At 43.5% G+C, this 22830-nt stretch overlaps 3 protein-coding genes across 7 annotated transcripts in view; 2 read left to right on the forward strand and 1 right to left on the reverse strand.

Moving 5' to 3' along the window:
• DNAAF4 (dynein axonemal assembly factor 4) overlaps nucleotides 1–1889 on the forward strand; it is an 81599-nt gene extending 79710 nt beyond the window's left edge. For 2 of the 4 annotated variants that reach the window (XR_004030425.1, XM_030814059.1), the window contains exon 9: nucleotides 1511–1543. Coding sequence is in view for 3 of the 4 variants with exons in the window: in XM_030814059.1 (XP_030669919.1) it covers nucleotides 1511–1527 (17 nt within the window). In the remaining variant the exon portion in view is untranslated. Of the gene's footprint in view, nucleotides 1–1510 lie in introns of all 4 variants that reach the window. The other 2 variants (XM_012507290.1, XM_030814060.1) reach the window with 2 other exon arrangements.
• C6H15orf65 (chromosome 6 C15orf65 homolog) lies at nucleotides 855–8191 on the reverse strand. The gene is made up of 2 exons (XM_030814061.1): nucleotides 7898–8191; nucleotides 855–1421 (listed from the first exon to the last, which is right to left on the reverse strand). The coding sequence occupies exons 1-2, from the start codon at nucleotides 7913–7915 to the stop codon at nucleotides 1074–1076; spliced, it is 366 nt and encodes a 121-aa protein (XP_030669921.1). The 5' UTR covers nucleotides 7916–8191; the 3' UTR covers nucleotides 855–1073.
• Nucleotides 8176–22830, forward strand: part of CCPG1 (cell cycle progression 1) — a 57881-nt gene continuing 43226 nt past the window's right edge. The window contains exon 1 of one of the 2 annotated variants that reach the window (XM_030814057.1): nucleotides 8176–8468. The gene's annotated coding sequence lies outside the window, so the exon portion shown is untranslated. Of the gene's footprint in view, nucleotides 8843–22830 lie in introns of both variants that reach the window. The other variant, XM_030814058.1, reaches the window with a different exon arrangement.

Here is a 22830-nt window from a genome sequence, read left to right on the forward strand (position 1 = left end):
ATCAGTCAGGGTTCAAAAAATATTTGCTAAATGAATCAATAAATTACAAGTTCTCTCTTCCACCAGCCTAGCAGTGGGAACTAACAAAATGTTAAAAGTGGGAAATTGGCTGGGCAGTGTGGCTCACTCCTGTAATCCCAACACTTCGGGAGGCCGAGGCAAGATGACTGCTTGAGGACAGGAGTTTGAGATCAGCCTGGGCAACACAGTGAGACTCCATCTACACATACACACACACACACACACACACCCCACAAATTAGCTGGGGGCATGGTTGTTGGTGCCTGTAGTCCCAGCTAGTCGAGAGGCTGAGGTGGGGGATGGTTTGAGCCCAGGAGTCCAAGGTTGCAGTGAACCATGATCATGCCACTGCATTCCAGCTTGGGTGAGATAAGGTGAAACCCTGTCTCCAAAAATAAAAAATATAAGTGTGTTGACCAGGCACAGTGTCTCACACCTGTAATCTCAGCACTTTGGGTGGCCGAGGTGGGCGGATCACCAGGTCAGGAGATTGAGACCATCCTAGCTAACAGGGTGAAACCCCGTCTTTACTAAAAATACAAAAAATTAGCTGGGTGTGGTGGCGAGTGCCTGTAATCCCAGCTACTCGGGAGGCTGGGGCAGGAAAATTGCTTGAACCTGGGAGGCGGAGGTTGCAGTGAGTCACCACTGCACACTAGCCTGGGCGACAAAGCGAGACTCCATCTCAAAAAAAAAAAAAAAGTGTGAAATTGTTGGTCAGAAGCTTCCTTAAATCAATTTTTTTTCTTACAGCTCCTGTGTTCCTTTGTCTTGATAAGTATATTCAATAGATAAGTAAATAAAATATGAAAGGCTTTTGAAGCTTTTGGATTACACTTTCTACCTTCTATTTTGCTATTTTGAACATATTTTCATTTAAAAAGTCACTGTCATGTAGTTATCAGTTGAAATACTTTATTTTAAAAATTGATTCAAAACTTTTTATCTTCTTAATTAGGTATTCTACCCTTAGATTTAACACTCATTTTTCCCGAGTATATTTTCTCTTCAATATACAAAGGAATATATTCAATATACAAAGGAATATATTTTCATAGAGTGTGTTGAATATTAGGAAAATCAAGAGTTCTGGTTCTGTCAGGTGCAGTATTTAGAGTGTTATTTTGATAAAATCCAGTTGCTCTGATATGGCTTGAAAATACTTGCTCCTTTGGAGTATAATTGCAGGGGAAAAACTGTGGAATAGGTAGAAATTCACCATAATGACTTGAATTGGTTTTATACATAATCATTTGAGGTTTTGATAGTGAGGTGGCTGTCTGGAGTGTCTTTGGATCCAACATACATGAAAACACAGGATTGCCAGGGTTCACACAAGGAGGCAGTTGTTCAGATTTCATTTCTGTGTATGAATTTGAAGGTGAAGTACTTTTCTTATCCTAAAAGAGAAACACACAAAATCATTCTCTATTATAAAGTTCTGAAAAAAATAAAATTGAATTCAGTCCCACCAACTTCCCTTTTTCAGGAATTCTGTTCTCTTGAGGGCATTGAATGTCAGGCCTCTGAGCCCAAGCTGAGCCATCATATCCCCAGTGACCTGCATGTATACATCCAGATGGCCTGAAGCAAGTGAAGAATCACAAAAGAAGTGAAAATGGCTGGTTCCTGCCTTAACTGATGACATTACCTTGTGAAACTCCTTCTCCTGGCTCAGAACCTCCCCCACTGAGCACCTTGTGACCCCTGCCCCTGCCCGCCAGAGAATAACCCCCTTTGACTGTAATTTTCCATTACCTACCCAAATCCTATAAAACAGCCCCACCCCTATCTCCCTTTGCTGACTCTCTTTTCGGACCCAGCCCACCTGCACTCAGGTGATTAAAAAGCTTTACTGCTCACACAAAGCCTGTTTGGTGGCCTCTTCCCTTGACATTGAAGACGACCGTTAAAATCACATACACCTGTACACAGAGCAAACTTGTGAACAATATGCATAAGGTGGCTTTTTAAACATTCTGTACTAGAACTATGAGAATTTATTTAAAAATCTGTAAATCATAGGGAAAAATCGGTGTAAGTCATAGTTAGAAGGGGAAGTACAGCTTGATTTTAGAGTGAGAAAGGAACAAGATAAACATCCAGGGTTAGCCTGGGTATGTGGGCAGCCATTAAACAACTAATTACATAGCTAACTGAATAATTACAATTGCGATAACTGCTATGAAGAAAAAAAATACAAGATATTAATGAGGACAGAATGAGGGTTCTAATCTAGTGTTGGGGATTAGGGAAAGCCATTCCACTGAAGTACCATTCAATCTAAGACTGACTATAAGGCAAGGAAGTAAAAGATAGAGGCGGGGACAAAGTATGGCAAAAGTCAAGTAAATTAGGGGGAAAATGTCATGAGATCAGAATAGACAGCCAAGGGTCAGATCTCTTAGGGTTTTGTTGACTGTGTTTAAAATCTGAATCTTTATTGTAAAAGCAATGGAAAGTTATAGAAGGGTTTTAAGGAGAGGTGTGACATGATGTAATAAAATTCTAGTAAAATTACTTTGGCTGTTGTTAGGGCCTGTGTGAATGTGGTGAAGAGCTGCAGTAGTCCACGTGAGTAATGATGACAATATATAGTAGGTGGTGAGGGAAAGGGACAGATCTAGGATAACTTCCAGGTTTCTGGACAAACACTTGGGTGGATGGTGGTGCCATTTACTACAATGTAATATGTAAATTAAATATATATATATATATAATTTTATATATAGATGATACATAATTTTGGCACTGAAAAGCACTTTGCATTGATGATGGCCTGATAAATTAATATAACAATGTTTAGTCCAGGCACAGTGGCTCACACCTGTAATCCCAGCACTTTGGGAGGCCAAGGTGGGCGGATCATAAGGTCAAGAGATGGAGACCATCCTGGACAGCATGGTGAAACCCCATCTCTACTAAAAATACAAAAATTAGCTGGTCGTGGTGGCATGTGCCTGTAGTCCCAGCTACTCGGGAGGCTGAGGCAGGAGAGAATCCCTTGAACCCGGGAGGCGGAGGTTGCAGTGAGCCAAGATCGCGCCACTGCACTCCAGCCTGGTGACAGAGCAAAACACTGTATCTCAAAAAAAAAAACCCATGTTGCTCAGGCTGGTCTCGAACTCCCGACCTCGGGTGATCTGCGTGCCTTGGCCTCCCAAAGTGCTGGGATTACAGGCGTGAGCCACCATGTCCGGCCCTTAAAAACATTCTTAAAGGGCAGCTTTTAATTAACTGTTTTGGTGTGGGGAAGGGAGAAAGTTTTTCTCTGTCACTCAGGCTAGAGTGCAGTAGTGATCATAGTTCACAGCAGCCTCAAACTCCTGGATTCCAGTGACCCTCCCAAGTAGCTAGGACTACAGGCACACCACCATACCCAGCTAATTTTTATAATTTTTTTGTAGGGATGAGGTCTTGCTATGTTGCCCAGGCTGGTCTTGAACTCCTGGTCTCAAGCAGTCCTCCTGCCTTGGCTTCCCATAGCACTGGGATTACAGGCATGAGCTACCATGTTACTCCCCAGCTTTTAACTTAAAAGTACTATAAAACCATATTCAGTCTACTCTTCATCAACTTTTTCTTTTTTTTTTGAGACAGAGATCTCCCTTTGTTGCCCAGGCTGGAGTGCATTGGCTGTTCACAAATGGGATGACAGTGCACTGCAACCTGGAACTCCTGCGCTGAAGTTATCCTCAGGCCTTGGCTTCTCAAGGTGGGACTTCAGGCACATGCCACCAGTGTCCAGCTTTCAGTCAATTATTAATGTTCTACCCGAATAGTGTCCCTACTAAATTTTTTTTTTTTTTTGAGACAGAGTCTCGGTGTCGCCCAGGCTGGAGTGCAGTGGCGCGATCTCGGCTCACTGCAGGCTCCGCCCCCCGGGGTTCACGCCATTCTCCTGCCTCAGCCTCCGGAGTAGCTGGGACTACAGGCGCCCGCCACCTCGCCCGGCTAATTTTTTGTATTTTTAGTAGAGACGGGGTTTCACTGTGTTAGCCAGGATGGTCTCGATCTCCTGACCTCATGATCCTCCCACCTCGGCCTCCCAAAGTGCTGGGATTACAGGCGTGAGCCACCACGCCCGGCCGCCTTACTAAAGTTTTTGAAAGTCTTTTTCCATGAATAAGGGGACTGAAAATATGAATCAAATGTAAAGCAATTTAAACTTGGACAAGTCACTTAGATTCTCTGTGCCTAAAATCTGTTTGTAAAATGTGGAGCCTGGATTATTTGACCTCTCATATCTCTTCTGCCAACTCCACAGAATTTATTAACTTTATAAGCTTGAGGCAGAATCATAGTGTAGTATACTATGTTTTCATGTTTTGCTTTAGTGATAATCATAAGCGAAAGAGGGCTGGACGTGATGTGTTGGAAGAGTAGCACAAGGCAGCAACTATGACCTAGGTTCTCACACTTTATCATTTCACCTTTATTTGTATATTATCTGTAAAACTGGTAAATAAAAATCTGCCATAGTTCCTATGGTTGTGGAGATTAAATGAAAGAAAATTTGATGTAAATGGTGAATCCCGATATGAATGGGATCAATTTTTTTTTTTCTGTGGAGACAGAGTCTCACTCTGTTGCCCAGTCTGGAGTTGCAATGGTGTGATCTTGGCTCACTGCAACCTCTGCCTCCCGGGTTCAAGCAATTCTCCTGCCTTAGCCTCCCAAGTCGCTGGGCTTAAAGGCACGTGCCACCACGCTTGGCTAAAATTTTTTTTTTTTTTTTGTGAGAAGGAGTTTTGCTCTTGTTGCCCAGGCTGGAGTGCAATGGTGTGATCTCAGCTCACCGCAACCTCCGCCTTCTGGGTTCAAGCCATTCTCCTGCCTCAGCCTCCTGAGTAGCTGGGATTACAGGCATGCACCACCATGCCTGGCTAATTTTGTATTTCTAGTAGAGATGGGGTTTCTCCATGTTAGTCAGGTTGGTCTCGAACTCCCAACCTCAGATGATCCACCTGCCTCGGCCTCCCAAAGTGCTGGAATTACAAGCGTGAGCCACTGTGCCCAGCCTAATTTTTGTATTTTTAGTAGGGACGGGGTTTCGCCATGATGGCCAGGCTGGTCTCGGACTCCTGACCTCAAGTGATCCACCTGCCTCGGCTTCCCAAAGTGTTGGGATTACAGGTGTGAGCCACTGCACGTGGCCAAGTTGAATCAATTTTTATCACTATTTTATTTTATTTATTTTATTTTATTTTTTGAGATGGAGTTTTGCTCTGTCGCCTAAGCTGGAGTGCAGTGGCGCAGTCGCAGCTCATTGTAACCTCTGTGTCCCGGGTTCAAGTGATTCCCCTGCCTCAGCCTCCAGAGTAGCTGGGACTACAGGTGCCTGCCAACACACCTGGCTAATTTTTGTGTTTTTAGTAGAAATGGGGTTTCACCATGTTGGCCAGGCTGTTCTCGAACTCCCGACCTCAGATGATCCGCCTGCCTTGGCTTTCCAAAGTGCTGGGACTACAGTCGTGAGCCACCGTGCCTCACCAAATTTTATTATTATTTTTTTTCAGGTTTACCTCAATGTATGATCTTCCAGAATCAGTTCTGAAACGTACAGGTTAATAACCTTGTATTAGCATAATATGGTTTGCTAATATTCACTTAATACTCAAGTTTGTAGTTGGCAAAGCTGGAAATAGAACTCAGGTTCACTGAATGTCATCAATGTTATTCTCATCAGATCTTGCTATTTATTCTTTTTGATACTGCTTATTAATTTGTTTTAAATATTAACAACACAGATACTGGATAATAGTAAATCATAAGAATTTTAAAATTTTGATGGTATCTCAACTGATCAGCTTTTCTCAAATTTTCTAGGTTTCCTCAGCACAGGGGAAAGCTTTACAGGTGGAAGGTGGAGGCCCTGTGACTTGTGCAGAAAAGTACCACTGTAATTTACTTTTATGGGCACCTAAGCAGGTTGCCCAGGGCAACTTGTTGATTTTGTTGTTGTTAATACTATCTCCTTCAGTCATTGAGAACTCTTTTTTTTTTTTTGAGATGGAGTTTCGCTCTTGTTGCCTAGGCTGGAGTGCAGTGGCGCGATCTTGGCTCACTGCAACCTCCGCCCCCCGGGTTCAAGCGATTCTCTTGCCTCAGCCTCCCGAGTAGCTGGGATTATAGGCATGCATCACCACGCCTGGCTAATTTTGTATTTTTAGTAGAGACTGTGTTTCTTCATGTTGGTCAGGCTGGTCTCGAACTCTCGACCTCAGGTGATTCGCCTGCCTCGGCCTCCCAAAGTACTGGGCCTTAAATGCTGGGATTATAGGCGTGAGCCACCGCGCCCAGCTGAGAACTCTTCTTGTTATCAAATGACCCTCCTTACTACTGGTTCTAGAATTTCGATCAGCTTTGGCTCAAAACATAATGCAGAAAACGAAATCTAGTCAAAACAGAAGACAAATTAGCTGATAAACTTTGTTGGCATAATTAGTACCACAAAATCTGGAAAAGTTAAATCTTAAATTAAAAATTTTTTAGATTTGCAGGATAATTCACAAATGTTTATAGATTCAGAAACAAAAGGCCCATTGCTTTATACTTTACATCATAGACAACCACTGCAGTTTTCTTATATGGGTTTCACCTTCTTCAAACCTGATATTCTTAAAATGTGCAGTTCAAACTGACTATAGTTAAGAACGAAACAAACAGCCAATATAAAGAATAATAAAAGGATGAGTTCAAATTATCTGCCATGTCATCAACTTTTATTAAATGATAAAAAGGTTAATTAAAATTGTAAATGATTTTTCAGAAGAAATTACATCTTAAAATTGGCCTGTGAAAGTGGCTTGAAAGGTATAAAAATCTACCAGTAGCTGGTATTAGCTTTCTTAGTAATTTAATTTTCGGTTAAAGTTAGAGAAAGCCAGACCACTTTGACTTTTCGAAGTCCTTCGGTATAGTTACATATACACTTAAAAAGATAAATGAAAACAAGCCATTGATTAATAATGCCCATCGCAGAAGCTGTAATTATAAAATTAAGATTTTTTGATGTCACTGTTGATGTGGAATATAGTTAATAGAAAAGCAAAAATAAAAAATATGGCCTAATTTTGAGGCACTCTTTTGTCTCTGCTCAGGCCCACCGTCTTCCTTCCTAATGTTTATGTTTATTATTAATGTTTTTCATTTATTTATTTACTTTTACCACGATTAGGGGACAGAGAATGAAACCTAAACTTTTTATTGCTTCTGTAAAGAGTGAATATAAATGTAAGATTTTTTTTTTTTTTTTGAGACGGAATTTTGCTCTTGTTGCCCAGGCTGCAGTTCAGTGGCGCAATCTCGGCTCACTGCAACCTCTGCCTCCCACGTTCAAGCAATTCTGCTGCCTCGGCCTCTCAAGTAGCTGGGATTACAGGCACGCACCACCTCTCCCGGCTAATTTTTCGTATTTAGTAGAGACGGAGTTTCACCATGTAGGTCAGGCTGGTCTGGAACTCCTGACCCCAGGTGATCCACCCACCTCGGCCTCCCAAATTGTTGGGATTACAGGCGTGAGCCCCGACGCCCGGCCACCAAATCCTTTTTCAAAACAACTCCCTTCTTTGACAAAGTACAATTTAAATAAGTATACAATTAACAAAGTACGTTTTTCTTGTTCAAAACCATCGCTGAACAGTTTGCAACAATAGGCTATGAGTGCATACAATCCCGATGGTCTTTACACCTTCAGAGGCTATTCGGACTTAAGGAAACGTGCATTTACAAGTGTAAATGTAGAAGCTCAGTAGTTGCCTTGTAAAGTGCTTTTCGGGGTTGTGGGGTTGGGGGTGGTAGGAGTAGGTGGTGCCTCAAATTATACCAGCGAATACCAACATTCCCAAACATCTAGCCCTCTGCCTAAACTCACTCGGTCGCGGTCTGTCATTTGCGCTATCTTCTTTGTAAATGTTTTTGGCAAAGTCAGTTTTCACGCAGCAGATGGCAAGAAAGCCGGTGAACGCCTAGGGACGTGGCCTTTTAACCGCACCCAATTAAAGCAGCAAATAGAAGATGAATAGCTGGGTGGATCAGTATGTGTAAACCTATCCGTTTAATCTCGGGAGCTGTTTTCCCGGGTGAAACCACGAATTCTTTCTGGAGGTTGGAACTCGTATCCATAGCAACTGGAAGTGGTCGCCGGCTCCCGGATGTTGTGGGGATCTGCGGCCGCCTGGCCCAGCTTCCCGCAGCCGCCCGGCGGCGGCCTGCGCTCCTTTTCGGGAGTGGTAGTTCTTCTCTTCACCGCTGCCGGGCAGGAGGCGCAAGCGGGACTACGCGTCCCGGCATGCACTGCGGCACCCAGCCGGTCACCGCCTGCCGGCTGCCGACGCCTGGGAGCAGGTTGTTGTTTTTATAAGAGGCGTCACTGGCGCCCGAGCTGTGACCGCCGCCACTGGGGCAGCCAGCACAATCGGGCGGAGGTGGCGCTGCCCCTTCAGGTACTGTACTAGGCGGGCTTAGACCTCGGGAGGGGGTTTGTGCCGACTGTCTGAGTCCCTCGCCGACACGCTCGGCTCAGTAGAGGAGCAGTGGCGGGGTCCGCCTCCTGGGCTGGGGCTGCTCGGGCGGGGACTTGACGCCTGGTGTCGGCGGCCGCACGGGCGACCTCCTCGGGCCGTGCGCGAGTCCACAGCCCCGGAGGCCCGAGCCGACCCTGGGGCTTCCGGTCCGGTGGTCTTGCAGCCTCCAAACCCCGAGTGCTATACCGAACTGCGCGCCAAGGGTGGGAGAGCTGACGGCCTGGGGCACCCTTCTTCCTTCACTGGGCAGGCTTTGAGGTGCTTGTCGGTCTGGACTGATGAAAATCCATATGGTAAGATGTTATGTGCGTCACCCTGCCGGGTTTAATGCCAGCCTGTCTTTTGATGACGTTTGAGCCCCCGTGATGTCAGGAATAGAAAGATTAAATATTAAATAATGCCCGGAGACTTCCGCTCGCACGCCAGCCTGATGATGATCAAATACTTCTCCATATCCTTCTCCAGTTCCACTGGCCTCCTTTAGCTTTGGTCTCCCTAATCGATTTGTCCTCATTAGCAGCTGTCCCATGCAGTGCCTTGTACGCGTTGTTTATGTTTAGCACTATTGGGAGCGCCAAGTAAGGTATTTTGTTGAGTGGTGAAATTTGCACTGTTCTGCTCTACTTTTATTGAAAAACACAGTGGGGCATTCTTGTAGCTAGAATAGCTAACTATAGTACTATGAATTTTAGATTTGTCTCCTCCAATCTACAGGATAGTGCTTGAAATATCGCTATTAACGCATCGTATCTTTTAAGATTAGAATCATATTGGGTCCCACACGTCTCAGGGGATATTTATCACACACATCCAGTGTGAATGGTTTACTATTCTTTTTTTTTTTTTTTTTTTTTTTTTTTGAGACGGAGTCTTGCTCTGTCGCCCAGGCTGGAGTGCAGTGGCGCAATCTCGGCTCACTGCAAGCTCCGCCTCCCGGGTTCACGCCCTTCTCCTGCCTCAGCCTCTCCGAGTAGCTGGGACTACAGGCGCCCGCCAACACGCCCGGCTAATTTTTTTTTTTGTATTTTTAGTAGAGACGGGGTTCCACCGTGTTAGCCAGGATGGTCTCGATCTCCTGACCTCGTGATCCGCCCGCCTCGGCCTCCCAAAGTGCTGGGATTACAGGCTTGAGCCACCGCGCCCGGCCTGGTTTACTATTCTTTTCTGAGTTCAGGTCATATAGCAGAAAATGGAGATGGTGAGGGTATTATTTTAATTCATATGTATTTTTTCTTTTGAGAGGGGGTTTCGCTCTTGTTGCCCAGGCTGGAGTGCAGTGGCGCGATCTCGGCTCACTGCAACCTCTGCCTTCCAGTTTCAAGCGATTCTCCTGCCTCAGCCTCCCGAGTATCTGGGATTACAGGCGCCAGCCACCACGCCCAGCGAAATTTTGTATTTTTTTTTTTGAGACGGAGTCTTGCTCTGTGCCCCAGGCTGGAGTGCAGTGGCGCGATCTCGGCTCACTGCAAGCTCCGCCTCCCGGGTTCACACCATTCTCCTGCCTCAGCCTCCCGAGTAGCTGGGACTACAGGCGCCCGCCAACACACCCGGCTAATTTTTTGTATTTTTTTTTTAGTAGAGACGGGGTTTCACTGTGTTAGCCAGGATGGTCTCGATCTCCTGACCTCGTGATCCGCCCGCCTTGGCCTCCCAAAGTGCTGGGATTACAGGCTTGAGCCACCGCGCCCGGCCTAAATTTTGTATTTTTAATAGATACGGGGGTCTCACCATGTCCGCCAGGCTGGTCTCGAACTCCTGACCTCGCGATCCGCCCACTTCGGCCTCCCAGAGTGCTGGGATTACAGGCGTGACCCACTGCGCCGGGCCTTAATTCATAATTTTTAACCTTTTACGCTAAGGACGGAATTTCAATCAAAAAAGCTATTAAAAATCAGCCCAAATACAATTTAAAGGTGTGGGAAATACTCCTTCTTAGATGAAAGCAGTTTAGAAAATAGTGTAATTGCAATTTTGTAAACCATGGAACAAAAAGTGAACATACTTCTTTTAGAAATGGGTTAAAGGGCCCAGAGTGGTGGCTCAGGCTTGTAATCCCAGCACTTTGGGAGGCCCATGCAGGTGGATCACCTGAGGTCAGGAGTTAGAGACCAGCCTGGCCAACATGGTGAAACCCCGTCTCTACTAAAAATACAAAAATTAGCTGGGCGTGGTGGCATGGGCCTGTAATCCCAGCTACTTGGGAGGCTGAGGCAGGAGAATTACTTGAACCTGGGAGGCAGAGGTTGCAGTGAGGCAAGATCTGGCCACTGCACTCCAACCTGGGTGACAGAGTGAGACTATCTCAAAAAAAAGAAAAAAGAAAGAAGAAATAAAGGATATTCAGTTATAAAAGTGTAGATAGTGAAACTAGAAATGATTTTTCTTGTACTTTCCTGTATTTTTCAAGTTTTCTCTAGAAAAAACATTTAAAAAAGGATGCAAGTGTTAACAGCACTTTGAGAGTTTGTATATCATTTTTTTCACTTTCTAGTGGAAAGCCCCACCCTTATGCAAAAATGGCAGCAATTCCATTTATGGACTCTATGAACATCACTTTAAAAAGAAAATAAGGGCCTAGTGCAGTGGCTCATGCCTGTAATCCCAGGACTTTGGGAAGCCAAGGCAGGCGGATCACTTGAGGTCAGGACTTCAAGACCAGCCTGGCCAACATGGCAAAACCCTGTCTCTACTAAAAATACAAAAATTAGCTGGGCATGGTGGCGGATGCCTGTAATCTCAGCTATTCAGGAGGCTGAGGCAGGAGAATCGCTTGAACCCGGGAGGCGGAAGTTGCAGTGAGCCGAGATCATGCCACTGCACTCTAGCCTGGGTGACAGAGTGAGACTGTCTCAAAAACACCAAAGAAGCAACAACAGTAAAAAACACAGGCAAAGTCCCTGTTGCTGCATCTGTAGACTGTATGAATTTAAGTGTAAATTATTTGGAGAGTAGGGACAATAAATGAATTAGTTGGACTCTAAGAAAATAACGATCTGATAATTCGTAGCATTTGTAGATCTCGTTTTATTTTTTGGAGACGATGTCTTGCTCTGTCACCTAGTCTGGAGTGCAGTGGCCTAGATACGACTTACTGCGGCCTCCTGGGCTCAAGTGATCCCAACCCAGCCTCCCACATAGCTGGGGCCACAGGCACATGTCACCAGGCCTAGACCTGGCTAATATTTTTTTTAAGACAGAGTCTCGCTGTATTGTATGGTAGCTCAGTCTCGGCTCACTGCAACCTCTGCTTCCTAGTAGCTGGGATTACAGTGCGATTCAAGCTGAGTTCAAGCGTGATTCTTGTGCCTCAGCCTCCCAGTAGCTGTCACATGTCACAGACATGTGACACCATGCCCCACTAAATTTTTTTTTGAGACGGAGTTTCGCTGTTGTTGCCTAGGCTGGAGTGCTATGGCAAGATCTCAGCTCACTGCAACCTCCGCCTCCTGGGTTCAAGCGATTCTCCCGCCTCAGCCTCCCGAGTAGCTGGGATTACAGGCATGTGCCACCACGCCCGGCTAATTTTGTATTTTTTAGTAGAGACAGAGTTTTTTCCATGTTGGTCAGGCTAGTCTCAAACTCCCGACCTCAGGTGGTCCGCCTGCCTCAGCCTCCTAAGGTGCTGGGATTACAGGCGTGACCCCCTGCCCCTGACCTAATTTTTGTATTTTTAGTAGAGACTGGGTTTTGCCACGTTAGCCGGGCTGGTTGTGAACTCCTGGCCTCAAGTGATGTGTCTGCCTTGGCCTCCCAAAGTGCTGGGATTACAGGCGAGTAGCTGGGATTACAGGCACACACCACCATGCCTGGCTAATTTTTGTATTTTTAGTAGAGATGGGGTTTCACCATAATGGCCAGGATGGTCTGGATCTCCTGAACGTGTGATCCGCTTGCCTGGGCCTCCCAAAGTGCTGGCATTACAGGCGTGAGCCACCGCGCCTGGCCCTAATTTTAAAATTTTATGTAGCCGGGTGCGGTGGCTCATGCTTGTAATCCCAGCACTTTGGGAGGCCGAGGCGGGTGGATCACGAGGTCAGGAGATGGAGACCACGGTGAAACCCCGTCTCTACTAAAAATACAAAAAATTAGCCGGGCGTGGTGGCGGGCGCTTGTAGTCCCAGCTACTCGGAGAGGCTGAGGCAGGAGAATGGCGTAAACCCGGGAGGCAGAGCTTGCAGTGAGCCGAGATCGCGCCACTGCACTCCAGCCTGGGCGACAGAGCGAGGCTGCGTCTCAAAAAAAAAAATAAAATAAAATTTTATGTAGAGGCAGGGTCTTGCTATGTTGCCCAGGCTGGTCTCTTTGAACTCCTGGGTTCAAGCGATTTTCCTGCCTTAGCCTCCCAGGGTGCTGAATACAGGCATGAGAGCTCCATGTCTGGCCTGTACATCCCATCTTTTGATCTGGTTTCTTTTCACCTTGTACAGTTAAATCAGAGGTGAAAGTGCTTAGCTTTTCTTCACTTAAGCCTGGAAAATCTTAAACTTGTTAACATTGAATCACGTTGAGTACCATGTTTTATATGTCTGATATTTTGGCTTAGGTCTATTTGTTTTTATTTTTTGTTATGGTTATGTTGGATATGGACAGGTAAGTAGTGTAAAATCATTGGCCCACATTTTGCTTTCTGTTGTAAAGGGCTACACTGTTCTTCCTTAGTAATATACAGTACCTTTTTTTTTTTTTTTTTTGCTACTATCAGCTCTTAAAAATTAAGGGGGTTTACCTTAACACCAAGTGCCCATTAACACTTGATAAAATATCTATTCTAAAGTGTTTTACAAAAAACACTTGTAACACGTTGTTTTTCAGGTTATGGTGTTCATACTTCGTTTTCTTAAGTTGCCTTCTTTGGAGCTTGCCTACTCCAAATGTCAATTTCTTTTCAATATTTTTTACCTTATAATTTTGTATATTCTGTGTACTGAGTTGGCTCAATATGTTATTAGGCTTTGGGTCTATTCACAGGGCATAAGAAAAATTCATAATTGATTAACATGTCTGATTTACTAACTCATTCCACAATATTGTTGTATGAGTTGTATAATTATATTCTTATTCAAGTTAAAGAAAGACTTTTAAAAATTAGGTGCATATGAACTGCTAAAATCATGGAAGTAGTAGTTTTTGAACATGTTAAGAACATGAACACAGCAGCAAGGCCTGTTGAGTCCAAGGTACTTTAAACAAAAAATGCAGACTCATCTAACAGTGCAGAACTGCTGGAGGCTGAATTATGTTTGTGTTTCTTTGTGGGGAAGATGAGGAAGTTGCAGTATTGTAAGTGATAAAGGATTACATTTTCACAAATTTCCTTCCTGACAGCTCCCTAATTTTAACTAGACTAAAACACTTGGTTTCAAAGGTCATTTGCAATGTATTGCACCAGATAAACTTGGCTATATTTTCTCTCAATTTGAGTTCTAAGATGAAATTCAGCCCTATAATATGGGAAGAATTGTAATTAAGTGATAAATAAAGGGATTTTTTTTCCCCCAAAGGGTATTTAATGTGTGGAAAGCTCTTTAAGGGCCTATAGAATTACCTGAGGAAGTATTAGAAAATAAGAAGTGTGAGTTAAGTATTTTTTCCTGTCATCACAGAAAGCCTGAAATCTTTTTTCTTTTTTAAGTACTTACCCAAATCACTATTCTTTTAAAATCTTACAAAATCTTACTTCTGGTTCATATTGCCAGCATGTTGAAATGTAAAAAGAGCATTAGGTTTGAAATCAGAGGATTTTTAATGATGTTGAGGAAGTATTTATAATTTTCTGTTTGTTTTCATTTGGAATTTGTAAATAATAGCAAGCTGCCTTTAGGGGGGTATTTGCGAAGATTAAATCGGATATGAAAATGAAATTGCTTTGTAAGTGGTGGAGTTATCTACTCATAGGAAGTATTATTGTACTAAGTGCATTTACATAAAGCACTTATATATTTGAAGTGTGATGCCTTGATGTGATAAATACTTTTTGACTGGGAAGTTTGATGAAGAAAAAAAGTCAAATAGGGTATTCATTTGATTTCTTGGTAGAGATTGGTGGCTTTTTCCAGACTGAAGGAAACCTGGCTCCTCTCCTGACTGTGACTTTGCACTCTGTTGCATTAAATGTCCTGAAACTGCAGTGTACTTCTGTAGTTGAGCTTTTAATTTTGGTTTTGATTTGTTTTAATCTCACTTCTATAAGTGTAAGAATGGTCATCAGTCTAGTTTGACAATAGGAAGTAGCTATTGTTTTTAATATTCTCCAATGGATCTTTAAGTTGATTTCATGAACAATGAGACTACATTGAATATGAAATCTCAGGTCCTCTGAGAAATACATTTCATGTTTAAAGCATTAGTCTTTGAGCCAAAGAAATAATGGAGTTTAGATTTTTCCTTCTGGGGAAGTTATCTCTGGCTATGAGAGGATCTGACCCTTGAGATTAACTTCAAGTTAGGTTGTTTATAGAATATTTACGATAAAGAAAAAGTATTTCAGAAACAAGTACATATTGGCTGGGTGTGGTGGCTCATGCCTGTAATCCCAGCACTTTGGAAGGTCGAGGCGAGTGGATCACCTGAGGTCAGGAGTTTGAGACCAGTCTGGCCCAACATGGTGAAACCCCATCTCTACTAAAAATACAAAAATTAGCCTGACTTGGTGGTGTGTACCTGTAGTCCCAATTACTCAGGAGGCTGAGGTGGGAGGATCGCTTGAGCCAAGGAGTTTGAGGTTACAGTGAGCTGTGATGGCGCCACTGTACTCCCGCCTGGGTGAGTGACAGAGCGAGAGCCTGTCTCTAAAAATAAAGCTATAATAAAGACATTAACAAATAAAATTGGAGCTATTTATCAAAACTTTGAACTTAATACTAATTAATAAAGTAGCTCAAGGAAAAAAGTAAGTAGTGTAAGCTACCATTAGGCAAATTATGCTGAGAAGTATAGTAAATGCTATAGATTCAGGGGAAAATGAAATCAGTGTATGTCAGAAACAGTGATCTAGGAAAATTTCATGGGAGAAGACAGCTTTAAATACAGAAATCAGAATGAAGGAAGAAAAGCATTTCAGGAAGTGAAGACATGGAGTTAGGGTTGTCCATTCTGTGTTCAGAAGACAGCAATTAAATTACTTCGGCCAGATGAGGAGGAAAGCTAATCAGATTAGTGGCAAGTTAGGTTAGAACCAGATAGTGGGAGCTTTTCAGTGTCACACTAAGGAGTGTGTCTTTGTTGTACAGAATACTTATCTTAAAGTCGGGCAGACTTTTTGAGTGGGAAGAAAAAAATTTTAGCACTGGGTATAAGTGTATGTAACCTGCAGTCTCTTTCATCTTTGCCTCTATGTTTATAGGGTAGTGGTGGTTTTTTTTTTTTTTTTAAGACGGAGTTTCATTCTTACTGCCCAGGCTGGAGTGCAATGGCATGGTCTCGGCTCACTACAACCTCCACCTCCCGGTTCAAGCGATTCTCCTGCCTCAGCCTCCCGAATAGCTGGGATTACAGGCATGGGCCACTATGCCCAGCTAATTTTTGTATTTTTAGTAGAGACGGGGTTTCGCCATATTGGCCAGGCTAGTCTTGAACTCCTAACCTCAGGTGATTCACCCGCCTCGGCCTCCCAAAATGCTGGGATTATAGGCATGAGCCACTTCGCCCAGCAGTATTGTGTTTTTAGGGAGGGACAGGGAAGGTTGAAAAATGGCACTATAGAAAGCCGTCAGTACCATAGCAATTAAACCAGCGTTGTAGTGGTTCAGGAATAGAAAATACATCAGTGGAACAGAATAGAGAACACAGAAATGGATTAATAAATGTGTGGGACTTTATATGACAAAACGTGGCATTTCAAATTATAGAAAAAGTATGGAATATTCAATATTTCGTTTAATTTCCACTTTACACCAAAAGAAAAAAATCCAAATGCATGAATTAAACAGCTAAATGTAAAAGCCAAAAACTCTGGAAGTATTAGTAGAAAATACAGGAGAATAACTTCATAATCTTGGGAGCAGGAAAAACTTTCTAAAACAAGGTACAAAATCTCGATACTATAAAGGACACCCTGTTTTCCAGCCTCTACATTGACTGTATAAAATTTGAAACATAATAAAGATACTTTAAAAATGTTTGAGGCATGCTAGAACATTAATTCATGACCCAACTTATAAGGAACTACAAATCAGTAATGACAATCCAATAGGAAAGTGAACATACGAATATAGATGCGTCACAGAAAAGGAGATGAGGATAGCCAGTAAACACAAGATGCACAGCCCCACTGAAGTCTTCCGGGAAGTGCAGATCAAGGAATTTATTATTTTGCTCATGAGATGAGCGGAAATTAAAGATGGTTGTTACTCTGTTGGTCGGATTGTGGAGAAATAGGTACTTTCATATGTTGTTGTTGGCAGCAACTTTGTAGTACCTTTGGGAGAGCAGTTTAGCAATATCTATAATTTTGTCTGTTTGTTTTGCTTTTTTTTTTTTTTTTTTGAGACAGAGTTTCACTGGAGTGTGCCTGGCCTTTTTTATTGATTTTTGAGATGGAGTCTGGCTCTGTAACCCAGGCCTTAGTGCAGTGGTGTGATCTCTGCTCAGTGCAACCCCCACCTCCCGGGCTCAAGTGATTTTCCTGCCTCAGCCTCCCAAGTAGCTGGGATTACAGGCACGCACCACCATGCCTGGCTAATTTTTGTATTTTAGTACAGATGGGGTTTCACCATGTTGACCAGGCTGGTCTCGAACTCCTGACCTCGTGATCCGCCCACTTCGGCCTCCCAAAGTGCTGGGATTACAGGTGTGAGTCACCACCCCTGGCCTTTTTTTTTTTTTTGAGGTAGAGTATCTTGTCCAGGCTGGAGTGCAGTGGTATTATCTCGGCTCACTGCAACCTCCACTTCCTGGGTTCAAGCAGTTGTCGTGCCTCAGCCTCCCGAGTAGCTGGGATTACAGGCTCCTGCCACCATGTGGGCCTAGCTAATTTTTTTGTATTTTTAGTAGAGATGGGGTTTCGCCACGGGCCAGCCTGGTCTCAAGTGATCCTCCCAAAGTGCTGGGATTACAGGTTTGAGCCACCACGCCCAGCTAATTTGTTGTATTTTTAGTAGAGATAGGGCTTCACCATGTTGCCCAGGCTGGTTGCAAACTCGTGAGTTCAAGCGATTTGCCTGCCTCGCCTCCCAAAGTATTGGAATTACAGGCGTGAGCCAATGGGCCTGGCCTGTGGCTTTTCGTGGAGTTCTTAGAACGTAAGGTTTCTGTGCTGTTGTGTTTTGTACTTTCTCTACCTTTTGGAATGTCTTCACTTTCCAGTCCCTTTTACCTAGATAATTTGAATTACTCTCTGAAGGCTCAACCTACTTCTCATGAGTTACATTTGCTTCTTAAGGATCTTTTTTATCAGTTTCATTTTGATATTTTAGATATGAATTCAATGTGGTTGACGGAGTCTTGCTCTGTCACCCAGGCTGGAGTGCAGTGGCACAATCTTGGCTCACTGTAATCTCTGCCTCCCGGATTCAAGCCATTCTTCTGCCTCAGCCTCCCAAGTAGCTGGGACTACAGGTGCACACCACCACACCTGGCTAGTTTTTTGTTTTATGTTTTTTTTTTTGTATTTTTAGTAGAGATGGGGTTTTTACCATGTTGGCCAGGCTAATCTTGAACTGTACCCAGCCTGACAGTTGGTCTTTTTAATATTTAGCTTATCTCTAGGTGTTTCATCCATAGAACTAAATCTCAGTTGTGTTCAGGCACAAAAAAGATGGAAAACTACTCATTCATTCTTCACAACTGTTTTCAAGACCTCAAGGAGGCCTTCCCTAACCACCCTATTTAACATTCCAGTTCTTGCACCATCCCCACCCCTACTCTGCCCTCACTTTTTTCTCCATGGCACTGGGCACCAGCTGGCTAACTGTCTTCAAAAAGTATTTTTCTTTGGGGGAGGTTTTTCTTTTGTTTTTCTTTTCTTTCTTTCAGTCCTGTATCTTCAGCACTTAGAAGAGTTCATGGCACACAGTAGGTACTCAATAAGCATATGTTGAATGAATGAATGCAGTTTCATGTTCCAGATGAGGATAGGCTCATTTAAAATATTTCCATACGTTTATTAGACAAAAAGTAGATTTCAAAAAAGTTTTCATGCTGGGCGCAGTGGCTGTAATCCCAGCACTTTGGGAGGCCAAGGCAGGTGGATCACGAGGTCAAGAGATTGAGACCATCCTGGCCAACATGGTGAAACTCCGTCTCTACTAAAAATACAAAAATTAGCTCGGCGTGGTGATGCGCACCTGTAATCCCAGCTACTTGCGAGGCTGAGGCAGGAGAATCTCTTGAACCCAGGAAGCAGAGGTTGCAGTGAGCCGAGATCGCGCCACTGCACTCCAGCCTGGCGACAGAGTAAGACTCTGTCTCAAAAAAAAAAAAGTTTTCATTAGTTGGGATCTTGTATCCTCTTCCCTTTCTCAAGTGATGTGTTTTAAAGCAGACATTTTCATATCCTTTGGTGGAGGGGAAAGAACCAGACCTTTTGAAAAGTATTTTAGAAATACGTTATTTTATTTTATTTATTTATTTGTTTATTTATTTTATTATTATACTTTAGGTTTTAGGGTACATGTGCACAATGTGCAGGTTTGTTACATATGTATCCATGTGCCGTGTTGGTTTGCTGCACCCATTAACTTGTCATTTAGCATTAGGTATATCTCCTAATGCTGTCCCTCCCCCCTCCCCCCAACCCACAACAGTCCCCGGAGTGTGATGTTCCCCTTTCTGTGTCCATAAGTTCTCATTCCTCAGTTCTCACCTATGTGTGAGAACGTGCGGTGTTTGGTTTTTTGTCCTTGCGATAGTTTACTGAGAATGATGTTTTCCAGTTTCATCCATGTCCCTACAGAGGACATGAACTCATCATTTTTTATGGCTGCATAGTATTCCATGGTGTGTATGTACCACATTTTCTTAATCCAGTCTATCGTTGTTGGACATTTGGGTTGGTTCCAAGTCTTTGCTATTGTGAATAGTGCCGCAGTAAACATACGTGTGCATGTGTCTTTATAGCAGCATGATTTATAGTCCTTTGGGTATATACCCAGTAATGGGATGGCTGGGTCAAATGGTATTTCTAGTTCTAGATCCCTGAGGAATCACCACACTGACTTCCACATGGTTGAACTAGTTTACAGTCCCACCAACAGTGTGAAAGTGTTCCTATTTCTCCACATCCTCTCCAGCACCTGTTGTTTCCTGACTTTTTAATGATTGCCATTCTAACTGGTGTGAGAAGAAATACGTTCTTGAAAGCACTCCAGACTGACTCGCTTATCTTTGGTCACATGATGGTACAGCTGCACTTTGAGGCCTTTGCCTATAGCCTATTGGTTGCCTTACTTTGGAGTTGTAGACATGTGGGAGAATAATGCTCCCATTCTTCTCCATCTTCTCTAGTTCTAGAAGATATAATGGTGATGGAAACCTCACCTTTTTCATAGTAAAATGTAGCTACCTAGGAATGATGAGGGGCACCATCATATCGGGTAATATTCATTCCAGTTACATTTTATGAGGTAAAATTGATATTGTTGTGTTATTCTTACAGATTTTGACAGCCTCCACCAGTGTTTTTAAATGACTTACTTAGCCTATAACTCTCCCCTGAATTCAGTCTCCAGACACCTACTTGATGTTTCCTCTTGGATGTGATAATAACTATCTCAGATTTAAAATGCCCCAAACCAATTTGCTGGTTTTCTTTTTTCTTCTTCTTCTTTCTTCTTGTTCTTCTTCCTTCTTCTTCTTCTTCTTCTTCTTCTTCTTCTTCTTCTTCTTCTTCTTCCTTCTTCCTTCTTCCTTCTTCCTTCTTCTTCCTTCTTCTTTCGTCTTTCATCTTTCTTCTTCTTCTTTCTTGAGATGGAGTCTTGTTCTGTCTCCCAGGCTGGAGTGCAGTGGCATAGTCTCGGCTCACTGCAACCTCCATCTCCCGGGTTCAGGCGATTCTCCTGCCTCAACCTCCCGAGTAGCTGGGACTACAGGCATCCAACAGACCACCTGGCCAATTTTTGTATTTTTAGTAGAGACAGGGTTTCACCATGTTGTTCAGACAGGTCATGAACTCCTTACCTCAAGTGATCTGCCCACCTTGGCTTCCCAAAGTGCTGGGATTACAGGTGTGAGCCACCACACCCTGCCCAATTTACTGATTTTCTTCTCATAACCTGCTCTTTTTGAAGTCTTCCTACCTCAGTGGCTATTCCATTCTAGTAGTCGGTGAGGCCAGGAGTCATCCTTTATACCCCATATTCAATACATCAGGAAGTCCTGTTGGCTGTACCTTTGAAATCCGTGTATAATCTGTCCATTTCTCGCTGTCTTCACTGCCACCATTCTAGTTCAAACCACCATCATGTCTCACCTGGATTATCACAGTAGCCATGCAAATGAACTTCCTGCTTCTGCCTTTGCTCCCCCACAGTGCTGTCCCAGTAGGTAGCCAGAGTGATCTTTTATTCCTTTTCTCAAAACCCTTCCGTGACTTTCAGTTCTCACTCAGAGTGAAGAGCTAAAATGCTTTTTAAAAGGAGCCTTAGGATCTGTAAGCCCTCTCAGTCTGTCCCCTTGCCCCACCCTGTTTATTATCTTGTGGGTTTTTTTTTTTTTTTTTTTTTTTTTTGAGACGGAGTCTTTCTCTGTCCCCCAGGCTGGAGTGCAGTGGCGCCATCTCGGCTCACTGCAAGCTCCGCCTCCCGGGTTTACGCCATTCTCCTGCCTCAGCGTCCGAAGTAGCTGGAACTACAGGCGCCCGCCACCACGCCCGGCTAATCGCCCGGCTAATTTTTTGTATTTTTGGTAGAGACGGGGTTTCGCCGTGTTAGCCAGGATGGTCTCGATTTCCAGACCTCGTGATCCGCCCACCTCGGCCTCCCAGAGTGCTGGCATTACAGGCGTGAGCCACCGCGCCCGGCCTATCTTGTGTTTAATCTCTTCCTCCTCTGTCCTGCTAGGCGATCCACACAGGCCTCCTTGCTATTTCTCAAAGGTAGAGCTCTGATCTCAGCTTTATACCTACTATTCATTTCGTCTTAAATGCTCTTCCTCCAGTTAACTGTATATAATGGTGCCTCACTCATTCAAATCTTTGCTCACATATACTTTAGCAATGAAGCTTGCCCTGACCATCCTTTTTAGAATTAAGCTTCTCTATCTCAGCGTAAATCTATCCCAGAATAAATCTCTTCAAATATTTTACAGGGTTTGACTCTGTCGACATAAGTCTAAGGTTTTTGACCTGAGTGTGTGGTGACTCTTGCTTATAATGGCTGTATTGTTTTTGGCTACTGCAATTCTGTGAGTTAGCAGAAATGGGAGGAGCAGCAGGAAGATGATTTCAGTATTGTAGCTGTTGTGTGTTAAACACTTGAGAAACCTGCAAGGGGACATCAAAAGCAATTGGAAATATATGACTGGAGATCGAGTTAAAGAAACTACTCTGAGGAATAAAAGGAAGCCTGAGCCTAAACAGAGCTTCAAGTTTATTGTCTTCACAAAGTATGATTTCTTAGCCTTTGTAACTGTCCTGTAAATTCTGCTTATTTCTAAATTATTATTAGTAAAGCTCTTAAAATGGGGAGGGTTTATACATTTACCAATGGTCAGAATGATGGGAGAGGAAGCTCATGGATTTCTCCAGAATTTTGAGTTCTTTTTTTTTGGAGGGTGGAGTCTTGCTTTGTTGCCTAGGCTGGAGTGCAGTGGTGCGATCTTGGCTCACTGCAACCTCCACCTCCTGGTTTCAAGCAATTCTTCTGACTCAGGCTCCCGAGTAGCTGAGACTACAGGCGCACGCCAGCATGCCCGACTAATTTTTGTATTTTTAGTAGAGATGGGGTTTCACTATGTTGGCCAGGTTGGTCTTTAACTCCTGACCTCGTGATCTGCCTGCCTTGGCCTCCCAAAGTGCTGGGATTACGGGCGTGAGCCGCCGCACCCAGCTTAATTTTGAGCTCTGTAAAGAACAATTAACTGCACTATCACCCAGACATGGTTACCTTTCTTGTTTATTGATTGCTTAATATGTATTTAGCATTCATTCAGTATGTGTTGGGAATACATTATAGGCTGGTAAACAAGCAATTACAGTACAATATTCTATATTAAGTGCTAGATGCAGAAAATAATAGTCTTATGGATGGGGTCAAGGAATGGTTCTCAAAGGAAGTGAACCGTTAGCTGAGACAAGCAGAGGAGTTTGGGTGGAGGTAAAGGGATGGGCAACTGATCAGAGTATGTA

This window comes from Nomascus leucogenys, chromosome 6, assembly GCF_006542625.1.
Source record: "Nomascus leucogenys isolate Asia chromosome 6, Asia_NLE_v1, whole genome shotgun sequence".
NCBI classification, from domain to species: domain Eukaryota; kingdom Metazoa; phylum Chordata; class Mammalia; order Primates; family Hylobatidae; genus Nomascus; species Nomascus leucogenys.